Here is a 19,999-nt window from a genome sequence, read left to right as displayed (position 1 = left end):
GGCTGGGAAAGTCAGAGCTTCCTTTCGCTGCCTTCTACCACCTCTAGAAGCTTTGCTTGTTTCCTCTTAGGATGCCCATTACTCTCCTGCTTTATCTCCTCTCTTATAAAAGTCTAATGCCAGGAAGGAGTCTGATGAATTCACTCTCAATACGTAGAAAAAACTGATGCGTTTTCAGCCTTACCTTTTAAGAATTAATCATGTCCTATCTTATCGGATCTCTTATTGAAGAAGCAAAAAGGAACATTTCTCATCTTCATGTGTTTACATCCGCCTCTTTAAGTTGGGAGATGGATTCTTGCAATTCTTTTTTTCCTTATTGTTTCCATCAAAATGTCTCGCCCATGGTAGGTAAATCATAAATGAGTATTGACTTAGCGATAGCACATGGTGTGTTGTTTGGAAGTCGATTAGAAATGGCAAAAAGATTGCTCTTGCCTTTTTGTCTTATAGGGTTTGTGCTCTCAGTCAAGTGTTTGAACTTGAATTTTCCTCTTATTCTAGGGGGTGACCTGAACCCAAGGGATAATGGCTCATTCTGCCCCAAATTACACCTACTGATTTATATTAGAAAGTCAAGTTAATAAGGTACATAGACCTCTGCTGTTTCTGCTAGGGATGTCTGCTTGTGGAACCCATTTTTGGATCAGCAGATTACTGGAAAGCATATGTGGTCATTCTTTCATACACATATTCACACATTTGTTCATCAAATACTTATTGGGTACCTATTTTTGTAGTAGGCACCATTCTAGGCAGTGGGAGCACGACAGTGAATGAAACACTGCCCTTTAAGGAACTCAGCCAGATACATGATAAGAGCACATATCTAAGTAACTTTAAAATGCAGATGAAACAATAAAATGTTACCATATGAAGGGTGTAGCTAAATACCTGTAGGATTTCAGAGGAGAAACCATTACCTCAGAGGGCGGGATCAGGAAGTCTTGTGAGAGGATATGGCATCTGTTAAAGAACAGATAGAATTGGGAGGTTTGGGGAAGAAGGCATTTAGGATTGAGTGGCAGGATGGAGTTCGGACAGCTGCTGCAGTTAGGGTGTGTCAGCGGCAGAGTGGGAAAATGAGGCTGGAAGGATACCTTGGAGGGGCTGGAATGCCAGGCCACTGTAGAGCCAGGGTGCACTTTTGAATCTGAGAGAAATGCAGTATTTACTTCTCAGAGCTCATTTTCTGCTCTGGAATCATTCCTCCAGCCAGTTCCAGAGGGATATGGCTCTAAGCCTCTAGTTCTTTTCAGAGCTCCTATCTGCCCTTTAGGTTCTGCAGATAACATCAATATGCAAATCGAAAGGTCTCTGATTACTTCAAGGAGAGAGTGTCTAGTAGGCTCCGTTCTCTGTTTTAACACCTGTGGCTTGTGACTGTCGCCAATTAATGAGGGTGCGGTACCGGGTGGCTGAAACAGCGTGGAAGTAACCAGTTGCCTAGTTGCCATGGGCACCAGACTGTTTGAGCCAAATGATTCGCTGGGTGGGTAGGTGCAAAGGTATTATGCACTTCTAGGGTGCCGTTCCCTTCTGTCCTCACACACACAACCACCCAGGAAGAATCTCTAAACCCTGTAACTCAAAGCTACCTAGCATGGAAAGGATAGGGTGGAGCTTTAATAGTAGAAAGAATAACATGGTAATGGAAATGATGTCAGACCAAGAGTCGGGGAGTAAGGAGTAAGAGAAATGAAACTTAACATTTACCGGGCACATTCTTCATGCCTGGTTCTGTGCTTGGCTACTTTCATATACATTTGCCAAAGCCTTGCAAACCTGTTGCTTTCCATAATGCCCACATTTAGCATGTCATGTGGAAAAAATATAAAAACATGCAAACTCTTAGCAAAATTTTTTATTTCTGTAGCTAAAAGATCCCCATTTCTATGCAGTTGTTAAATTGTATGATGAACTTGCAAAACGTTTGTGTTCAAACGGCTTGCTGCTGCGGCTTGTCCGCCTTTAGCGTTGGCACCTCCAATACCTTTTCATTCACTGGGTGAGGTTTAGGGTGGCTAGAGAGCGGGGAGTGCAGGCTCTTCCATCCAAGGCCCGGGATGGCTTACTGTGCTGTTTCAGGTCCACCAGGGCGAGAAGCAGTAAGTGCAGGAAAATAGCCTCGCTGCAGCCGGAGCCCGATGCTGCGGCTGATGCTCTAGCAAAGCTTTCTTCTGGCACGTGCGGAGGTGTGCCGCTCACCTCTGTCCTAAAAGCCCCTTCTAGGCTCTGATTAGGGCCTGGCACTCCACAGCACGTAACAAGTATTCAGATAACTCAGGAACAAAAGTCTCTTCTTAGCACTTAGTTCTGTAAATTTCAATTTGCCGTGGTTATCATCTATATTAGTTAGTTTAACAATTTACAAGAGAAAATGCTGGCTATAAGTGAAGGGAAACCACTTCAAACCAGCATAAAGCACGTAGGGCAATTTACTGACTTTCCAAAGCTGGGAGAAGGTTGAAAAGCCAAACAACAGTAGGGGCAGGACGCAGCCGGACGAAGCACCACGGGAACTCAGTGCGAGTGCTGCCTGGGACGCTCTTCTCTCTCAGCTCTGCGTCTCTAGGGTGCAGGCTTTATTCTCTCACCCTACAGCCTGGCCTCTTCCATGAATGGGAAATATGGCTACTGACAGTTTCTTTTGCCTGTGCAAAAGGACTGGGCTCTTCCAGGACCCATCAGCTGTTCTCAGGGGGTTGGAACTGGCATCTCTGCCATGAGCTGTAAGGATCGGGGCTTACGGGTGGGGACTAGAAGAGAGAGGGGCTTCCCAGGAGAAGAGAAGGTGTCAGGCAGGTAGCGTCACAGATAGCCACTGTATCAGCTCCCCTTTCAAATGTCCTTTTCTATCCCTTACAAAGAGCTGTATGAACTACTTACATAAAAGCTTTATCTACCTTTTCCTTAAGTTATGGAACCATACTGGGGATGTGGTAAATGGTGTCGTATTTGTTCCATATGCGCTTAAAGAAAACTCACTATTGTTTTAACTTGTTTTGTTGGGCTCCTGGATGACAGTCTGGCACAAGGTTTGTATCTGTAGGTGTGCATAAAATCACAACTCAGATGCCTGAGGATGTGGTTTAGTTTGATTTGTAAAACACTTACAAAAACTGATGCTTATATAAATAAGCTTAGCTTCCTATCAGACTCATTAAGAACACATTGTTAGGGTAATAGGGGAAACCCCGCACTCCAGATTCTTTCTCTAGAAACATTGGTGAGTAGAGAAGGTGGTGGAAGCCAGGAAACATCCTGTGCTTCCAATGAGGACCCTGGCTGTACTGCAACCCCCGCCCCCCCCCCCCCCCACCACAACCTCTAACCCTCTGGAGAGAAGGCTCCATTTTACACACCTTGTAGTCAATGCTGTGATTATTCAAAGAAAGTTGGTGGTTCTCAAGGCTATGTCTATTAGTTATAATAACGGTTGGGACAGTAGTTGACCAATGAAATCTTGATCATCATTATTTTAAAAGAGCCAGGAATTTTTTTCCCCAAAGTTGTTTGCACAACATGTGTTTCAATTTAGTTTTATAAACAGAAGCTATAACCAACATATTAAGGTTAAGTACAGCTTCACAAGCAGATTCCTGCATAAATGAGAGCAGTGAAATGGTTTTTGTTTATGAAACTAATAAGCAAGATATATATAAAAAAAAACCCTAACCCCATACTGTATCGTGACATCTCATAGTAATGAACTCAAGATGTCACTTTTAGAAAACACGGGTAGGTGACAGCAGCTCTTTCCTGGTATCCTGGACTCCCCTTCTAAGAGCTGGCTGTTTCAAGAACATCGTAGTTATCCTTTCCCGACCCAACAATCAGCTCTTCCTATTTCCACTGAGTACAGTTAGTTAATCATAGAGTGTGCCTAATCGTACAGAATTGAAGGAAGATTGATGTTATAGCTTAGAACTCCACAACCCTCATCAGTGTTCTTGGGGAAGCCATCCTCTTTCCTTCACTGAGTCTGTGTGAAGATGTCAAACAAATACATTTTATTTGGCATGGTGGCCTTTATAGCTTTTAGTCTTCATACTCTTAAAATTTTAAATTTCTTGCTCCACCGTTTCTAAAAGTAAACATTAAAACACATAAAGCATATACTCCTCAATTAGTTTTGAATACCCATTGGTGCAGGCAGGATAGTCTATTTGGGGTAAAAAGGGAATAAGAAATGGCTGCTTAAGTTGCTCATGGTCGTTTGGAGCACACAGGATTTAGACACTAAATGGAGGACAAGTACGTGTTTAGTAAATCTCTGCTATCTTTTCTGCATGTGGGTTTCCAAGTTTTTTATATCTTTCTTTGAGCACTGATACTGAGTCTTTTCTTTGTGCCCAACAGCATGCCAGTGGGTATAGCATCGTGGCTAAGAGTCCAGGTTCTGAGTCAGCATACATGGGTTCAAAATTCATTTTCACCATTTAATCACTTTCAAGCCTCAGTTTCTTCATCTGCAAATGTACAATAATAGTACCTACCTTATAAGGCTGTTATGGCAATTGTATGAGATAATGCATAGAAAGCACTAAGGAAAGTGACTATTGAATAAACACTGAATAAACGTCAGCTGTTGTTATTAGACATAATAGGAAGTAGGAGATCTCTACCCTGCCCTCAAGAAATTCACAGTCTGTTTGGAATTTAAAATATACACTGCTTAAACGGCATGGGGAATTCATGAGGCAACATGTAAAAACTACCAAGGGTAGACATAGATCACACTGCAGTTGAAAGGAATCTTAATGGAGCAAGTGAATTTACAATCAGAGTTAAAGAAATTAAAGTCACTGTGACTTCCCTGGCGGTCCAGTGGTTAAGATGTCACCTTCCAATGCAGGGGGTGCGGGTTCGATCCCTGGTCGGGGAGCTAAGATCCCACATGCCTCACGGCCAAAAAACCAAAACATAAAACAGAAGCAATATTGTAACAAATTCAATAAAGCCTTTAAAAAATGGACCACACTTAAAAAAAATCTTTAAAAAGAAAAATGAAATTAAAGTCACACCAATTAAGAAAAGGAGAGAAAGAGCATTTTTAAATTGTGTTTTATTTTTTAATTGAAATATAGTTGATGTACAATATTATGTTACCTTCAAGTGTACTACATAGTGACTTGACATCTGCATACATTATGAAATGATCACTACAATATTATTGACCATATTCCTTATTCTGTATCTTATATCCCTGTGGCTTATTTATTTTATAACTGGAGGTTTGTACCTCTTAATCCCCTTCACCTATTCTGCCCTTCCCAGCCCCCTCAAGAGAAAGAGCTTTTTGATAAGGGAAGTGGCAAGCGCAAAAGTGTTAGTCAAGATCTAGTAAAATACATGGGGAGTGGCCCAGTTTGTCTGGACTAAGCAGAGGGAATCTTTTTACTCCCATTTCTATTTGGAGAAACCAAATCAGACGTAACTCTCTTAAAGGCTACCTTCACAAGATATATCAATATATCAAAGTAGTTTTTAGGCAAGAACTCAGTATGTGGTGAGATAAGCAGTAACTACGCCTTCAGAACCCCAACCCCAGTGCAGCAACCCCTGCTGCATGGAAAGGAGGGGCCCAGGGCAAAAGGGCCCGACAGGACGCGACGCCCATTGATTCCTTACTCTTGTATCCATTTTGCTTTCCGACTACACTGCCTTTCCTTGCACTTGTATATTTCCCAGCACTTTGATGAAGAGGAAATCACCTGATTTCAAAAAAAATGACCAGTGTCTTTATTGGACAGAGACCCCTTAGCAGTGAGACCAAGGTCTTCTGTCAGGTACATCGTTTTCCTCGTTCTTGCATATTTCTTTTGCTTAGATTTAATTCAGTTCCCTAGCATGTTCATTGTCATGTCTTAATGCTAGTAGAATACAAATTCGAATGTTGACGGGGACTACTTATGCTGATATATAGCGCAGTGAGTCAAGAGGACTTTTCATCCTAAATCTCCTGTCGCAAGTAATGAGAGGCCACTGCTGAGTCTCCACAAGCTGTCTTGGAACAAACGCTCTCTTGAAACTCCCATTCCCTCCTCACTCCTTGCCCCCTTCCCCTGCTTTCATTTTTCTCCGTAATATTTGTAACATATTATCTATTTTCCTTACTTTGTTAAATGTTTGTTAAATGAACGGTAGCATCATGAGAGTCTTATTCTCTTACTTGAAAAAACCTGACTTTGAAAAATCTAAATTTATGTAATTTGATGACGAATCTGTAATAGCAAAATACTGGGCCTCTAAAGTACAAACCTCACTTAGTATATTTTAAAATAAGTTTCTGTTTTGGGGATTTTTAATTTGCTTACATCTTTTCAAAAGCTCATAGCTTTTGTATAATGAGGTGCTTACTCAGACCTAGTTTTTTCGCCCTAGGAATCATGATTAATCCTGGGTCTTGTTTAATATCATTTTAAATGTAACTCTAAATGGTTCTTACTCTATTTTTCACAGACAGTATAATAGCTTCCTTATAGTCTTTATGTCCACAAACTGGTTTTGCTAGTAATGGTTATAGCTTTGTTGTAAGCCTTTTCGAATTGAGAAATACAGTGGCTTTTTTAGTCTTCCTATGTGACATGTGGTTTGTAATATATATTGTCCAGCTAATGTCTATCACCAATTAGTTAATTGATAGTTTGTTCCTGTATTGACACTCAACATATAGGGGCTTGTTTAATGGCTGCTTTCCTCACTTGGAAAATTAGCATATCAGAAAGGTACAACATAATGATAAATTGTACTTGTGTTTGCTTTCATTTCCAAGGCTAATTGTTGTCTTTTCTACACCCTTTGGATATTTGCAATGAGCGGCGATTGAGAATAGGTGTATAGATAAACCATTATGACCTAAGCAGAATGTTAACTTTTATTAGTCGGTATACCCTTTGCTTACCTATGGTTCAGCTTTGAGTTTTCTTTGATAAAATCTTAAGTAGTCATAGATTTAAGGAACTAGAGAGATAAATATTGAGAAACTTTCTAGCAAAAAGCATTTTCTGTTTTACTCCGTTATTTCCTCATTCTTACAGTCATTCCTGCATTAATTCAGTTTTTTTTCAACCAATTTGCTATATATTTACTATGTTCCAGACACAGGGGATACAAAAATGAACAGGAAAAACTCCCAGCCTGCAAGGAACTCACCATCTAGTGACTATTCACTGCAAGCCGTAGGAACCCCTTTGTGCTACAGCCAAGTGCCGAGCCAAATCCATAGTTAGTTTTCAGCAAAATATCATGGCCATTATTGCCTCACCCTATGTATATCAGTGCCTGACATGCTTTTATAAAGGTAGGAGTCAGTATTTTTTTTTTTTTTTAGCTTCATGTTCGGCGTCTTTCCCCCATTTTAGCTTGTTGCAGTTTCAAATGGCGCAGATAGAAAGCCCTGAAAATGTATACTTATACATTTTTAAATGTCCCCTACTACACTGTAACCACCCCCTGTTTTCTAAATGCTGCCATTAGTGGTTACAATAATCATCTGTAATGTTAGCTTCTAAGAGCCATGGTACAAGAGCTTCTTTTATAATTTCCCAGATGGAAAGGAACACATGTACAATCCTGTTAGAGTTGCAGAAACTGGAAACAGCTCTGTGTGGATTTGTATTTTTGGAACTCTTTGGGCTTATTTAAGCTCTCAAAGTCAAACTTACGTATCCATTAGGAATCAAATACCAACTCGGGGAAAACTCACGTGCCACACCAAGGGGAATAAATCATATTAAAGTAGTTCGTAAAGGAACTCCTGGAAACAACTATTTTCATATTCAGAGTAATGTTTCGTGTACTTTTTGCAGGATGCCAGATAATAAACGTTGATTATATAAACCAGGGTCATTCCGGTTGTTTGGAGGACTGTCTCTGAGCATTTCTGTTCTTTGCTTAAATGGTAGTGAAATGAGAAGTTAAAAAGCAGGAAAGGGAAATAATTATAAATTATCCATAGGCATATGGAATGAAGCTGTTAATTAAAAGGGTTTTTAGTGGGCCCAAGTTTTGCAGTGTTTTTTTTTGTTTTTACAGAGTTTTGTGACTTGAGGTCAGAGCCTTGACCTTTAACAAGGAAACTTAGTCATTGGAGAAAGGTATCTGAAAGTCAGTTCAATGTTAGTTCTTTTTTTATTGTCTCTCTTAAGATGACCAGCCTAACTCGAAAGGGGGACTACTTCTACACTTAGATTATAAAATGAATTTGTCCCGGGACTTCCCTGATGGCACAGTGGTTAAGAATCCGCCTGCCAATGCAGGGGACACCGGTTCAAGCCCTGATCCGGGAAGATCCCACATGCCGTGGAGCAGCTAAGCCCGTGAGCCACAACTACTGAGCCTGCACTCTAGAGCCCGCAAGCCACAACTACTGAGCCTGTGCACCACAACTACTGAATCCTGCGTGCTCTAGGGCCTGTGCTCTGCAACGAGAGAAGCCACCGCAGTAAGAAGCCCACGCACTGCAACGAAGAGTGGCCCCCTCTCGCTCTAGCTAGAGAAAGCCCACACACAGCAACGAAGACCCAATGCAGACAAAAATAAATAAGTAAAGTAAATAAATTTATAAAAAAATAATAAAATAAAATAAATTTGTCCCTCTGAATGTGAATTTTTTCAAGCTTAGCTTCAACCTTATTTTAGATATTTTATGAGTTTTAGAGTCATATAATTACATAGTTTCTATTTGTTGAGACTATAAGTATTTTTAAAATTTTCCATCCTTACTTTGCAGAAAGGAATATTCAAGGTTGGACTCTTTATCATCTATAAAAGAGCGAAAAGTGATAGATAAACTCAGACTCCCAATCTTGGCTTTCCTTTTAAAACCACTAGTTCTAGGGACCTTGGTGTACCTGAGGGGGTGTGTGTGCGGGGGGAGGACAGGAGCAAGGAGCCAGTACTTAGTTTCCAGACATCACTGGTGACAGCAACTTTTGTAAAGCAGGTTGCTGAAAATCACTAGGAGTGGAGAAAAACAGGAATTAACGTTAAATTGTTTATTGATTTATCCATTCAGCAGACATTGAGTGGTTTCTGTGTTCCAGGCACTGTACTAAAATCATCCTTGTACGTACTTCCTGTGTCATACCACCTAAAAATATATTCCAGATATACATGTGTATTGCAAATCTACATGTAAAAATAAAATTGTAACAATGTTAGATGAAAAACTAGGAAAATGGTTAAATAACCCCTGAGTTATTAACCAGATTTAACTCTATAGCAATCTAAATTTTCTTCTAATGTCAGAAGAGCCCCTAGACAAAGTCAGAAGTCAAAAAGAGAAAATATGTATAATACACATGATAGACAAGGGTTAGTAAATCTAATACACGGCAATAACAAAAAAGTCTAAGAACCTTTAAGCAAAATGGGTAAAGGATTTGTTGGGAAAATTTACAGGAGAAATGTAAATGACCAGTAAACAAGTGAAAAACATTGCCCAGCTTCATTCATTGAGTCTAAATTGAGATACCATTTTCCAGCTATCAGATGGCCAACATTAAATTAAAGAGTGACAATAGCCAGTGTTATCCAGTGACTCAGGATGAACGGAAAGAGGCTCTCTCTCATACTGATGCAAACTCATGGGTCCAAATATGAACTGCTGCAAAATTTTTAGAAAAACAATCTATTAAACTCTATTAAAATGTAAAATATTTATAACCTTTGACCCAACAGCTGAGTTTTAGTTATCTCCTAAGAACTATGAATCCCACTAGTAAAGGGTATATATACAAGGATATTTATTGTAGCACGATCAAGTAGCTAAGAACTACAAACAACCTGAATGTCTGTTGCTAGGGGAATGGTTAAATAGAAAATAAATCCATGCCGTGGAATATTATGTGGCTATTTAGAAAGCAGTTGGTAGAGTCCTGTGTATAATATGACTCCATTAGGGAAAACAAGACACAGGGTTAAAGAGTTATTTATATGCAAGTGTGTGTGTGTGTGTTTATGATCATAGAAAAAGCTGTTTAAGCCCATGTAACGGTTACTATTGGTTACCTTGAAAAGTGAGGGTGGAAATGCTTTTTCTTTTAAAAACTTCTGTATCATTTGACTAGTTACAACAAGGCTAAATGTAATGTAAAATGAAAAATCAGTTGAGAAGTTATAAAAGAGAGAATGAAAAGGGAAGGGTAAGTGGCCAAGAGACAGAAGAAGACCAGGAGAGTATAGTTTCTTAGAAGCAAGAAAGAGAATTTCCCGAGGAGAGAGATTTCCATGTCAAATACTGTTTAGAGATCAAGTAAGGTAAGGACCGAGAGGCATTTGCTGTGTTTAGTGGCTGCCTGTGGGAAGAAGTAAGGTCAGAAGGCTACTCTAGTGGGCTAAGGGGAGGCTAAGAGGAGGGGAGGGAGTGAGGCAGGGAGTGTGGACCACTCTTTCAGCAGTCTGTGCAGGGGAGGAGAGAGAGAACCCAGGGAACTAGGTAGAGACCAGCATGATTCGTTTCTTTCTTTTTAAAATTTTTATATTTTAAGATGGGAGAGACTTCCAGTCCTTGTCCCTATGTATACTTGCCACACTTGTGCATCCTATAGACACAATAGAAGGCAGAGCAAGGACACTGAAGATGCTAGAGGTGAGCAGGTGAGCATGATGTCCAGCTTCCTAGGATGCAGGAGAAACAGGGCTGAGGTTAGTTTTAGATCAAAGGAAGAACTTCATATCTGAGATTCTCACAGCTCACGGGCAGTGATTCTTAAAGTCTGGGTTGGGACCCTCCTAGGATGGCTGCTGAGCCCTCCTGAGGACCTGTGAACTGATTCGGAAATGTGGGTCAGTTCTTACCTGTCCTTCGGGGTGAAAGATGCGCAATGCTATCAAGTTTTTTAAAAAACCTGCATTTGACTTGGAGCCACTATCAACCAGAAATAAATTATTAAGGGTTTTTAGAATTTGCTCTTCACAAATTGAAATCAACATGCAATGAGAATTTATTCTAATTTGGTATTTTCTTCTGGCAGCCTGGCAAATACTCAGGGCTTGGCAGCAGTCATAAAGCACATGCACATAGTTGTAAATCCCACAATTTTAATTCAGGACAATTCAGTGTATCATCCGTGTTGGTTTGGGTTGGTTATGACATTCGATTGTTGCTATTCTTGCGTTTTAATTATAAATTACAGTAAGTTTAGCTTTATCATTACCAGTCTAGTTTATTGTGGGTTGTTTGGTTAACCTCTCAATGTTTCTTGATACATATCTGGATCAACAATGTTTTTGTCATAATATTCTTATAACTAGTCTTTTAAGATACGTATGTCTTGTGGTTCACATATGAATCATCCATAATCATTTTGCTAAAGCAGATATATACATCAACACCCTGCCGTTTGCATGTACAGTGGAATACTTCACAGTGATATGCTTCTTGGTAATGTTTGCCATTTAAATAACTTATATTATCAAGGTAGATATAATAAAATTACTGGGTATTTTAAGATTTTGTTGTTGTCTAGTGATATAAATCATGTTTATAATGCATCTTCATCCCAGAAAAAGTAAATTTTAAGCCATTTGTATGTATTATGTAAATTATAAGCCATTATATATCTTGCTAGCAGCATGATTACTGTAATTTGTTAACTATGTTTTTGTCTAATTCTTTGTTATCACCAGATTCACTTTTCCCCTCTTGGAATGTGGGAACAAGTGAAATTGGTGGCAAGCTTTTTCTCACTGTGGTAGGCTTTGGTCAGAAAGTTTGAAAGCTATCACTCTAAAAGAGTGACTAGGTAGGTGGCAAAGGATGTGTGGCGTCTTGAATCCAGGTAACTCACACCTCTGGTCTCATTGCTAGTGGGCTGTAAGCTGGTCACCAGAAAGATGTCATGAGAGAAGGAACTGATGGCATTGTGTTTTTCACTAACTGTTTAAGGATGTGAATGAAGACCCTGGAGAAGATGTGGCCCTCCTTTCTGTCAGTTTTGAGGACACTGAAGCCACTCAGGTGTATCCTAAGCTGTACTTGTCACCCCGAATTGAACAGTAAGTATCCGTGTCATTTATGTTATGTAGCCTGATGCTTCTCCTTGTTAATCAAACATGCTTGCTACTTCTTTTGCCACTCTTAAACTCTTAAAATGACTTCTCTTTATTGACTTTTGTTTTCTTAAAAATGAATTCTATTCAGAGTTTAGATTTCAGAGTAAATGCAGTTGGTATTTGCAACTGTGATCTTTGGATGAGACTTAGCTGTGCAGTTTGTGATGTGAATACTGTGCCTGGTAGACTGGATTCACAATTGTGACTCCTTCCAAATGCCCCTGAGTATGTATGGTTACCCGAAAGAGGACTGCTGAACAACATCCTATGCAATTTCTTGTGTATTTGTAATACTTACAGTTGTTTGCAAAAATGTAACCAGTATCCTGACAGTATTAACTTATCCAGATTAGTGAAGGGAATAGAATAAGCAGATAGCTTAAAACGATGACATGTTCGAATTATTTTTCTGTGTTGAAATAGTTCTATATAACTTTACACAACATTCAGGCTACATGGTACAAGTAGTTTATTTTATTTTATTTTTTTAACATCTTTATTGGAGTATAATTGCTTTAGAATTATGTTGTGTTAGTTTCTGCTGTATAACAAAGTGAATCAGCTATATGTATACATATATCCCCATATTCCCTCCCTCTTGTGTCTCCCTCCCACCCTCCCTATCCCACCCCTCTAGGTGGTCACAAAGCACCGAGCTGATCTCCCTGTGCTATTTGGCTGCTTCCCACTAGCTATCTGTTTTACATTTGATAGTGTATATATGTCAATGCCACTCTCTCACTTCGTCCCAGCTTACCCTTCCCCCTCCCCGTGTCCTCAAGTCCATTGTCTCCATCTGCATCTTTGTTCCTGTCCTGCTCCTAGGTTCTTCAGAACCTTTTTTTTTTTTTTTGATTGCATATATATGTGTTAGCATACAGTATTTGTTTTTCCCTTTCTGACTTATTTCACTTAGTATGACAGACTCTAGGTCCATCCACCTCACTACAAATAACTCAATTTCGTTTCTTTTTATGGCTGAGTAATATTCCATTGTATATATGAGCCACAGCTTCTTTATCCATTCATCTGTCAGTGGACACTTAGGTTGCTTCCATGTCCTGGCTACTGTAAATAGAGCTGCAATGAACATTGTGGTACATGACTCTTTTTGAATTATGGTTTTCTCAGGGTATATGCCCAGTAGTGGGATTGCTGGGTCGTATGGTAGTTCTATTTTTAGTTTCTTAAGGAACCTCCATACTGTTCTCCATAGTGGCTGTACCAATTTACATTCCCACCAACAGTGCAAGAGGGGTCCCTCTTCTCCACACCCTCTCCAGCATTTATTGTTTGTAGATTTTTTGATGCTGGCCATTCTGGCTGGTGTGAGGTGATACCTCATTGTAGTTTGATTTGCATTTCTCTAATGATTAGTGATGTTGAGCATCCTTTCATGTGTTTGTTGGCAATCTGTATATCATTTTTGGAGAAATGTCTATTTAGGTCTTCTGCCCATTTTTGGATTGGGTTGTTTGGTTTTTTGATATTGAGCTGCATGAGCTGCTTGTATATTTTGGAGATTAATCCTTTGTCAGTTGCTTCATTTGCAAATATTTTCTCCCATTCTGAGGGTTTTGTTTTCGTCTTGTTTATGGCTTCTTTTGCTGTGCAAAACCTTTTAAGTTTCATTAGGTCCCATTTGTTTTTATTTCCATTTCTCTAGGAGGTGGGTCAAAAAGGATCGTGCAGTGATTTATGTCATAGAGTGTTCTGCCTATGTTTTCCTCTAAGAGTTTGATAGTGTCTGGCCTTACATTTAGGTCTTTAATGCATTTTGAGTTTTTTTGTGTGTATGGTGTTAGGGAGTGTTCTAATTTCATTCTTTTACATGTAGCTGTCCAGTTTTCCCAGCACCACTTATTGAAGAGGCTGTCTGTTCTCCATTGTATATTCTTACCTCCTTTATCAAAGATAAGGTGACCATATGTGTGTGGGTTTAACTCTGGACTTTCTATCCTGTTCCATTGATCTGTGTTTCTGTTTTTGTGCCAGTACCATACGGTCTTGAGCACTGTAGCTTTGTAGTATAGTCTGAAGTCAGGGAGCCTGATTGCTCCAGCTCCGTTTTTCTTTCTCAAGATTGCTTTGGCTATTTGGGGTCTTTTGTGTTTCCATACAAATCTTGCAATTTTTTGTTCTACTTCTGTGAAAAATGCCATTGACAGTTTGATAGAGATTGCATTGAATCAGTAGATTGCTTTGAGCAGTGTAGTCATTCTCACAGTGTTGATTCCTCCAATCCAAGAACATGGTATATCTTGCCATCTGTTTGTATTATGTTTCATTTCTTTCATGAGTGTCTTATAGTTTTCTGCATACAGGTCTTTTGTCTCCTTAGGTAAGTTTATTCCTAGGTATTTTATTCTTTTTGTTGCAGTGGTAAGTGGGAGTGTTTCCTTAATTTCTCTTTCAGATTTTTCATCATTAGTGTATAGGAATGCAAGAGATTTCTGTGCATTAATTTTCTATCCTGCTACTTTACCAAAAGCATTGATTAGCTCTAGTAGTTTTCTGGTAGCATCTTTAGGATTCTCTATGTATAGTATCATGTCATCTGCAAACAGTGACAGTTTTACTTCTTTTCTGATTTGGATCCCTTTTATTTCTTTTTCTTCTCTGATTGCTGTGGCTAAAACTTCCAAAACTATGTTGAATAAGAGTGGTGAGAGTGGGCAACCTTGTCTTCTTCCTGATCTTAGTGGAAATTGTTTCAGTTTTTCACCATTGAGAATGACGTTGCCTGTGGGTTTGTCATATATAGCCTTAATTATGTTGAGGTAAGTTCCCTCTATGCCTACTTTCAGGAGGGTGTTTATCATAAATGGGTGTTGAATTATCTTATGGTTTTTATCCTTCAGTTTGTTAATATGGTGTATCACATTGATTGATTTGCCTATATTGAAGAATCATTGCATTCCTGGGATAAACCCCACTTGATCATGGTGTATGACCCTTTTAATGTGCTGTTGGATTCCATTTGCTAGTATATTGTTGAGGATTTTTGCATCTATGTTCATCAGTGATATTGGCCTGCAGTTTTCTTTTTTTGTGACATTTTGTCTGGTTTTGGTATCAGGGTGATGGTGGCCTCGTAGAAAGAGTTTGGGAGTGTTCCTCCATCTGCTATATTTTGGAAGAGTTTGAGAAGGATAGGTGTTAGTTCTCTAGATGTTTGATAGAATTCGCCCGTGAAGCCATCTGGTCCTGGGCTTTTGTTGGTTGGAAGATTTTTAATCACAGTGTCAATTTCAATGCTTGTGATTGGTCAGTTCATATTTTCTGTTTCTTCCTGGTTCAGTCTTGGAAGGTAGTGCTTTTCTAAGAATTTGTCCATTTCTTCCAGGTTGTCCATTTTATTGGTGTATAGCTGCTTGTAGTAATCTCTCATGATCCTTTGTATTTCTGCAGTGTTGGGTGTTACTTCTCCTTTTTCACTTCTCATTCTGTTGATTTGAGTCTTCTCCCTTTTTTTCTTGATGAGTCTGGCTAATGTTTTATCAATTTTGTTTATCTTCTCAAAGAACCAGCGTTCAGTTTTACTGATCTTTGCTATCGTTTCCTTCATTTCTTTTTCATTTATTTCTGATCTGTTCTTTATGATTTCTTTCCTTCTGCTAACTTTGGGGTTTTTTTGTTCTTCTTCCTCTAATTGCTTTAGGTGTAGGGTTGGGTTGTTGGAGATTTTTCTTGTGTCTTGAGGTAGGATTGTATTGCTATACACTTTCCTCTTAGAACTGCTTTCGCTGCATCCCATAGGTTTTGGGTCATCATGTTTTCATTGTCATTTGTTTCTAGGTATTTTTTGATTTGCTCTTTGATTTCTTCAGTGATCTCTTGGTTATTTAATAGTGTATTGTTTAGCCTCCATGTGTTTGTATTTTTTACAGTTTTTTTCCTGTAATTGATATTTAGTCTCATAGTGTTGTGGTAAGAAAAGATACTTGATACGATTTCAATTTTTTAAAATTTACCAAGGCTTTATTTGTGACCGAATATATGGTCTATTCTGGCAAATGTTCCATGAGCACTTGAGAAGCAAGTGTATTCTGTATTTTTTGGATGGAATATCCTATCAATATCAATTAAGTCCATCTTGTTTAACGTATCATTTAAAGCTTGTGTTTCCTTATTTTCATTTCGGATGATCAGTCCATTGGTGAAAGTGGGGTGTTAAAATCCCCTACTATTATTGTGTTACTGTTGATTTCCCCTTTTATGGCTGTTATCATTTGCCTTATGTATTGAGGTGCCCCATGTTGGGTGCATAAATATTTACTATTTTTATATCTTCTTCTTGGATTGATCCCTTGATCATTATGTAGTGTCCTTCTTTGTCTCTTGTAATAGTCTTTATTTTAAAGTCTATTTTGTCTGATATGAGAATTGCTACTCCAGCTTTCTTTTGATATCCATTTACATGGAATATCTTTTTCCATCGCCTCACTTTCAGTAGTATGTGTCCCTAGGTCTGAAGTGGGTCTCCTGTGGACAGCATATATACAGGTCTTGTTTTTGTATCCATTAAGCCAGTTTGTGTCTTTTGGTGGGAGCGTTTAATCCATTTACATTTAAGGTAATTATCGATATGTATATTCCTATTACCATTTTCTTAATTGTTTTGAGTTTGTTATTGTAAGTCTTTTCCTTCTATTGTGTTTCCTGCCTAGAGAAGTTCCTTTAGCATTTGTTGTAAAGCTGGTCTGGTGGTGCTGAATTCTCTTCACTTTTGCTTGTCTGTAAAGGTTTTAATTTCTCTGTCTAATCTGAATGAGATCCTTGCTGGGTAGAGTCATCTTGGTTGTAGGTTTTTCCCTTTCATCACTTTCAGTAGGTCCTGCTACTCCCTTCTGGCTTGCAGAGTTCCTGCTGAAAGATCAGCTGTTAACCTTATGGGGATTCCCTTGTATGTTAATTGTTGTTTTCCCCTTGCTGCTTTTAATATTTTTTCTTTGCATTTAATTTTTGATAGCTTGATTAATATGTGTCCTGGCGTGTTTCTCCTTGGATTTATCCTGTATGGGACTCTCTGCGCTTCCATACTTGATTGACTGTTTCCTTTCCCATATTAGGGAAGTCTTCAACTATAATCTCTTCAAATACTTTCTCAGTCCCTCTCTTTTTCTCTTCTTCTTCTTCTGGAACCCCTATAATTCGACTCTTGGTGCGTTTAACGTTGTCCCAGAGGTCTCTGGGACTGTCCTCAATTGTTTTCATTCTATTTTCTTTATTCTGCTATGTGGTAGTTATTTCTACTATTTTATCTTCCTGGTCACTTATCCGTTCTTTGCCTCAGTTATTCTGCTATTGATTCCTTCTAGAGAATTTTTAATTTCATTTGTTTTGCTGTTCATCATTGTTTGTTTGCTCTTTAGTTCTTCTAGGTCCTTTTTAAACGTTTCTTGTAATTTCTCCATTGTATTTCCAAGCTTCTCGATCATCTTTACTCTCATTACTCTGAATATTTTTTCAGGTAGGCTGCCTATTTCCTCTTCATTTGTTTGGTCTGGTGGGTGTTTACTTTGCTTCTTCATCTGCTGTGTGTTTCTCTGTCTTCTCATTTTGCTTAACTTACTGTGTTTAGGGTCTTCTTTTCACAGGCTGCAGGTTCGTAGTTCCTGTTGTTTTGGTGTCTGCCCCCAGTGGGTGAGGTTGTGTCAGTGGGTTGTGTAGGCTTTCTGGTGGAGGGGACTGGTTCCTGTGTTCTGGTGGATGAGGCTGGATCTTGTCTTTCTGGTGGGCAGGACTGCGTCTGGTAGTGTGTTTTGGGGTGTCTGTGAACTTAGTATGATTTTAGGCAGCCTCTCTGCTAATGGTGGGGTTGTATTCCTGTCTTGCTAGCTGTTTGACATGGGGTGACCAGCACTGGAGCTTGTTGGTCGTTGAGTGGCTCTGGTTCTTAGTGTTGAGACGGAGGTCTCTGTGGGAGTTCTCGCTGCTTTATATTACATGGGGCTGAGAGGTCTCTGGTGGCCCAATGTCCTGAACTCGGCTCTCCCACCTCAGAGTCTCAGGCCTGACACCCGGCCGGAGTGCCAAGACCCTGTCCGTCACGTGGCTGAGAAGAAAAGGGAGGAAAAAAAGAAAGAAAGAAAAATAAATAAATAAAATAAAAAAATAATTAAAATAAAAAATAAAGAAATATTATTACAAAATTTTTTTAATTAAAAAAAATTTTTTAAGTAAGAAAAAAAAGGAAGAGAGCAACCAAACCAATAAACAAATCCACCAATGATAACAAGTGCTAAGAACTATACTGAGATAAACATAAGAATCAGAAACTAGTCAGTTGCACACAGCAAACTCCAAGTCTACAGTTTCTCCCAAAGTTCACCGCCTCAGTTTTGGGATGATTTGTTATCTATTCAGGTATTCTACAGTTGCAGGGTACACCCAGCTGATTGTGGAGACTTAATCCCTTGTTTCTGAGGCTGCTGGGAGAAATTTCCCTTTCTCTTCTTTGTTCGCACAGCTCCTGGGGTTCAGCCTTGGATATGGCCCTGCCTCTGCATGTAGATCAACCTCTGACATCTGTTCTTCGCCCAGACAGGAGGGGGTTATGGGGCGGCTGAATAGGGGGCTCTGGCTCACTCAGGCCAGGGAGAGGGAGGGGTACGGAATGCGGGGTGAGCCTGTGGCCGCAGAGGCCAGTGTGACGTTGCACCAGCCTGAGGCACACCGTGTGTTCTCCCGGGGAAGTTGTCCCTGGATCACGGGACCCTGGCAGTGGCGGGCTGCACAGGCTCCTGGGAGGGGAAGTGTGGCTAGTGACCTGTGCTTGCACACAGGATTCTTGGTGGCTGCAGCAGCAGCCTTAGTGTTTCATGCCCGTCTCTGGTGTCTACACTGATAGACACGGCTCACGCCCATCGCTGCAGCTCGTTTAGGCAGTGCTCGGAATCCCCTCTCCTCACGCACCCTGAAACAATTGTCTCTTGCCTCTTAGGTAGTTCCAAACTTTTTCCCAGACTCCCTCCTGCTAGCTGTGGCACACCAGCCCCCTTCAGGCTGTGTTCACACAGCCAACCCCAGTTCTCTCCCTAGGATCTGACCTCTGAAGCCCGAGCCTCAGCTCCCAGCCCCCGCCCGCCCCGGCGGGTGAGCAGAGAAGCCTCTCAGGCTGGTGAGTGCTGGTCGGCACTGCTCCTCTGTGCGGGAATCTCTCTGCTTTGCCCTCCGCACGCCTGTTGCTGCACTTTCCTCTGTGGCTCCGAAGCTCCCCCCTCTGCCACCCGCAGTCTCCACCCGCAAAGGACCTTCCTAGTGTGTGGAAACCTTTCCTCCTTCACAGCTCCCTCCCAGAGGGGCAGGTCCCGTCCCTATGCTTTTGTCTCTAATTTTTCTGTTTTCTTTTACCCTCCCCAGGTACGTGGGGAGTTTCTTGCCTTTGGGAGGTGTGAGGTCTTCTGCCAGCGTTCAGTAGGTGTTCTGTAGGAGCTGTTCCACATGTAGATGTATTTTTGATCTATTTGTGGGGAGGAAGGTGATCTCCATGTCTTAGTCCTCTGCCATCTTGAAGGCCCTGTGGTACAAGTAGTTTAATATCACGTTTGTGTTTTAACTCAATAACTTTATTCATCAGTAATGAATCTTATAAGGACTAGCTTCGCAACGTGCTTATTGTTGGCTAAAATGCTTTACTAGCTTATTCTACTTCAAAGGAAGTTGAGGTTCATCGAAAATGGATTGTAAGCAGATTTGGTTGGGAACTTTTGACAGGACAGATTTTTCATCAGCAGAGAGAGTTTTTACAGACCAATTGAAATGTATTATTAAAATTCTCTGTAAGTCATTTAGTCAGGGTTGGCTGATTTCTGTCTGAGATGTGGTCACCATCCACATTCATGTACTAAGCTATTTTCACCCCCTCTGTCCTTAGTTGCGCTAATTTATGAATCATGGACATACCGTCTTACACGCTGATAAAAGACATGGC

General features: G+C 40.1%; 1 protein-coding gene across 3 annotated transcripts in view; it reads left to right on the top strand.

The window, feature by feature from the left end:
• The window catches only part of BABAM2 (BRISC and BRCA1 A complex member 2), a 444,366-nt gene that overhangs the window by 228,271 nt on the left and 196,096 nt on the right, over window positions 1–19,999 (top strand). For all 3 annotated transcript variants that reach the window (XM_060026897.1, XM_060026895.1, XM_060026898.1), the window contains exon 7: window positions 11,897–12,006. In XM_060026897.1, the coding sequence (XP_059882880.1) occupies window positions 11,897–12,006 (110 nt within the window). The remainder of the gene's footprint in view (window positions 1–11,896; window positions 12,007–19,999) is intronic.

Source organism: Delphinus delphis, chromosome 12 (assembly GCF_949987515.2).
Source record: "Delphinus delphis chromosome 12, mDelDel1.2, whole genome shotgun sequence".
NCBI lineage: Eukaryota > Metazoa > Chordata > Mammalia > Artiodactyla > Delphinidae > Delphinus > Delphinus delphis.
The sequence above is the reverse complement of the archived record's forward strand: the minus strand, read 5'-3'. Positions and strand labels throughout refer to the sequence as shown.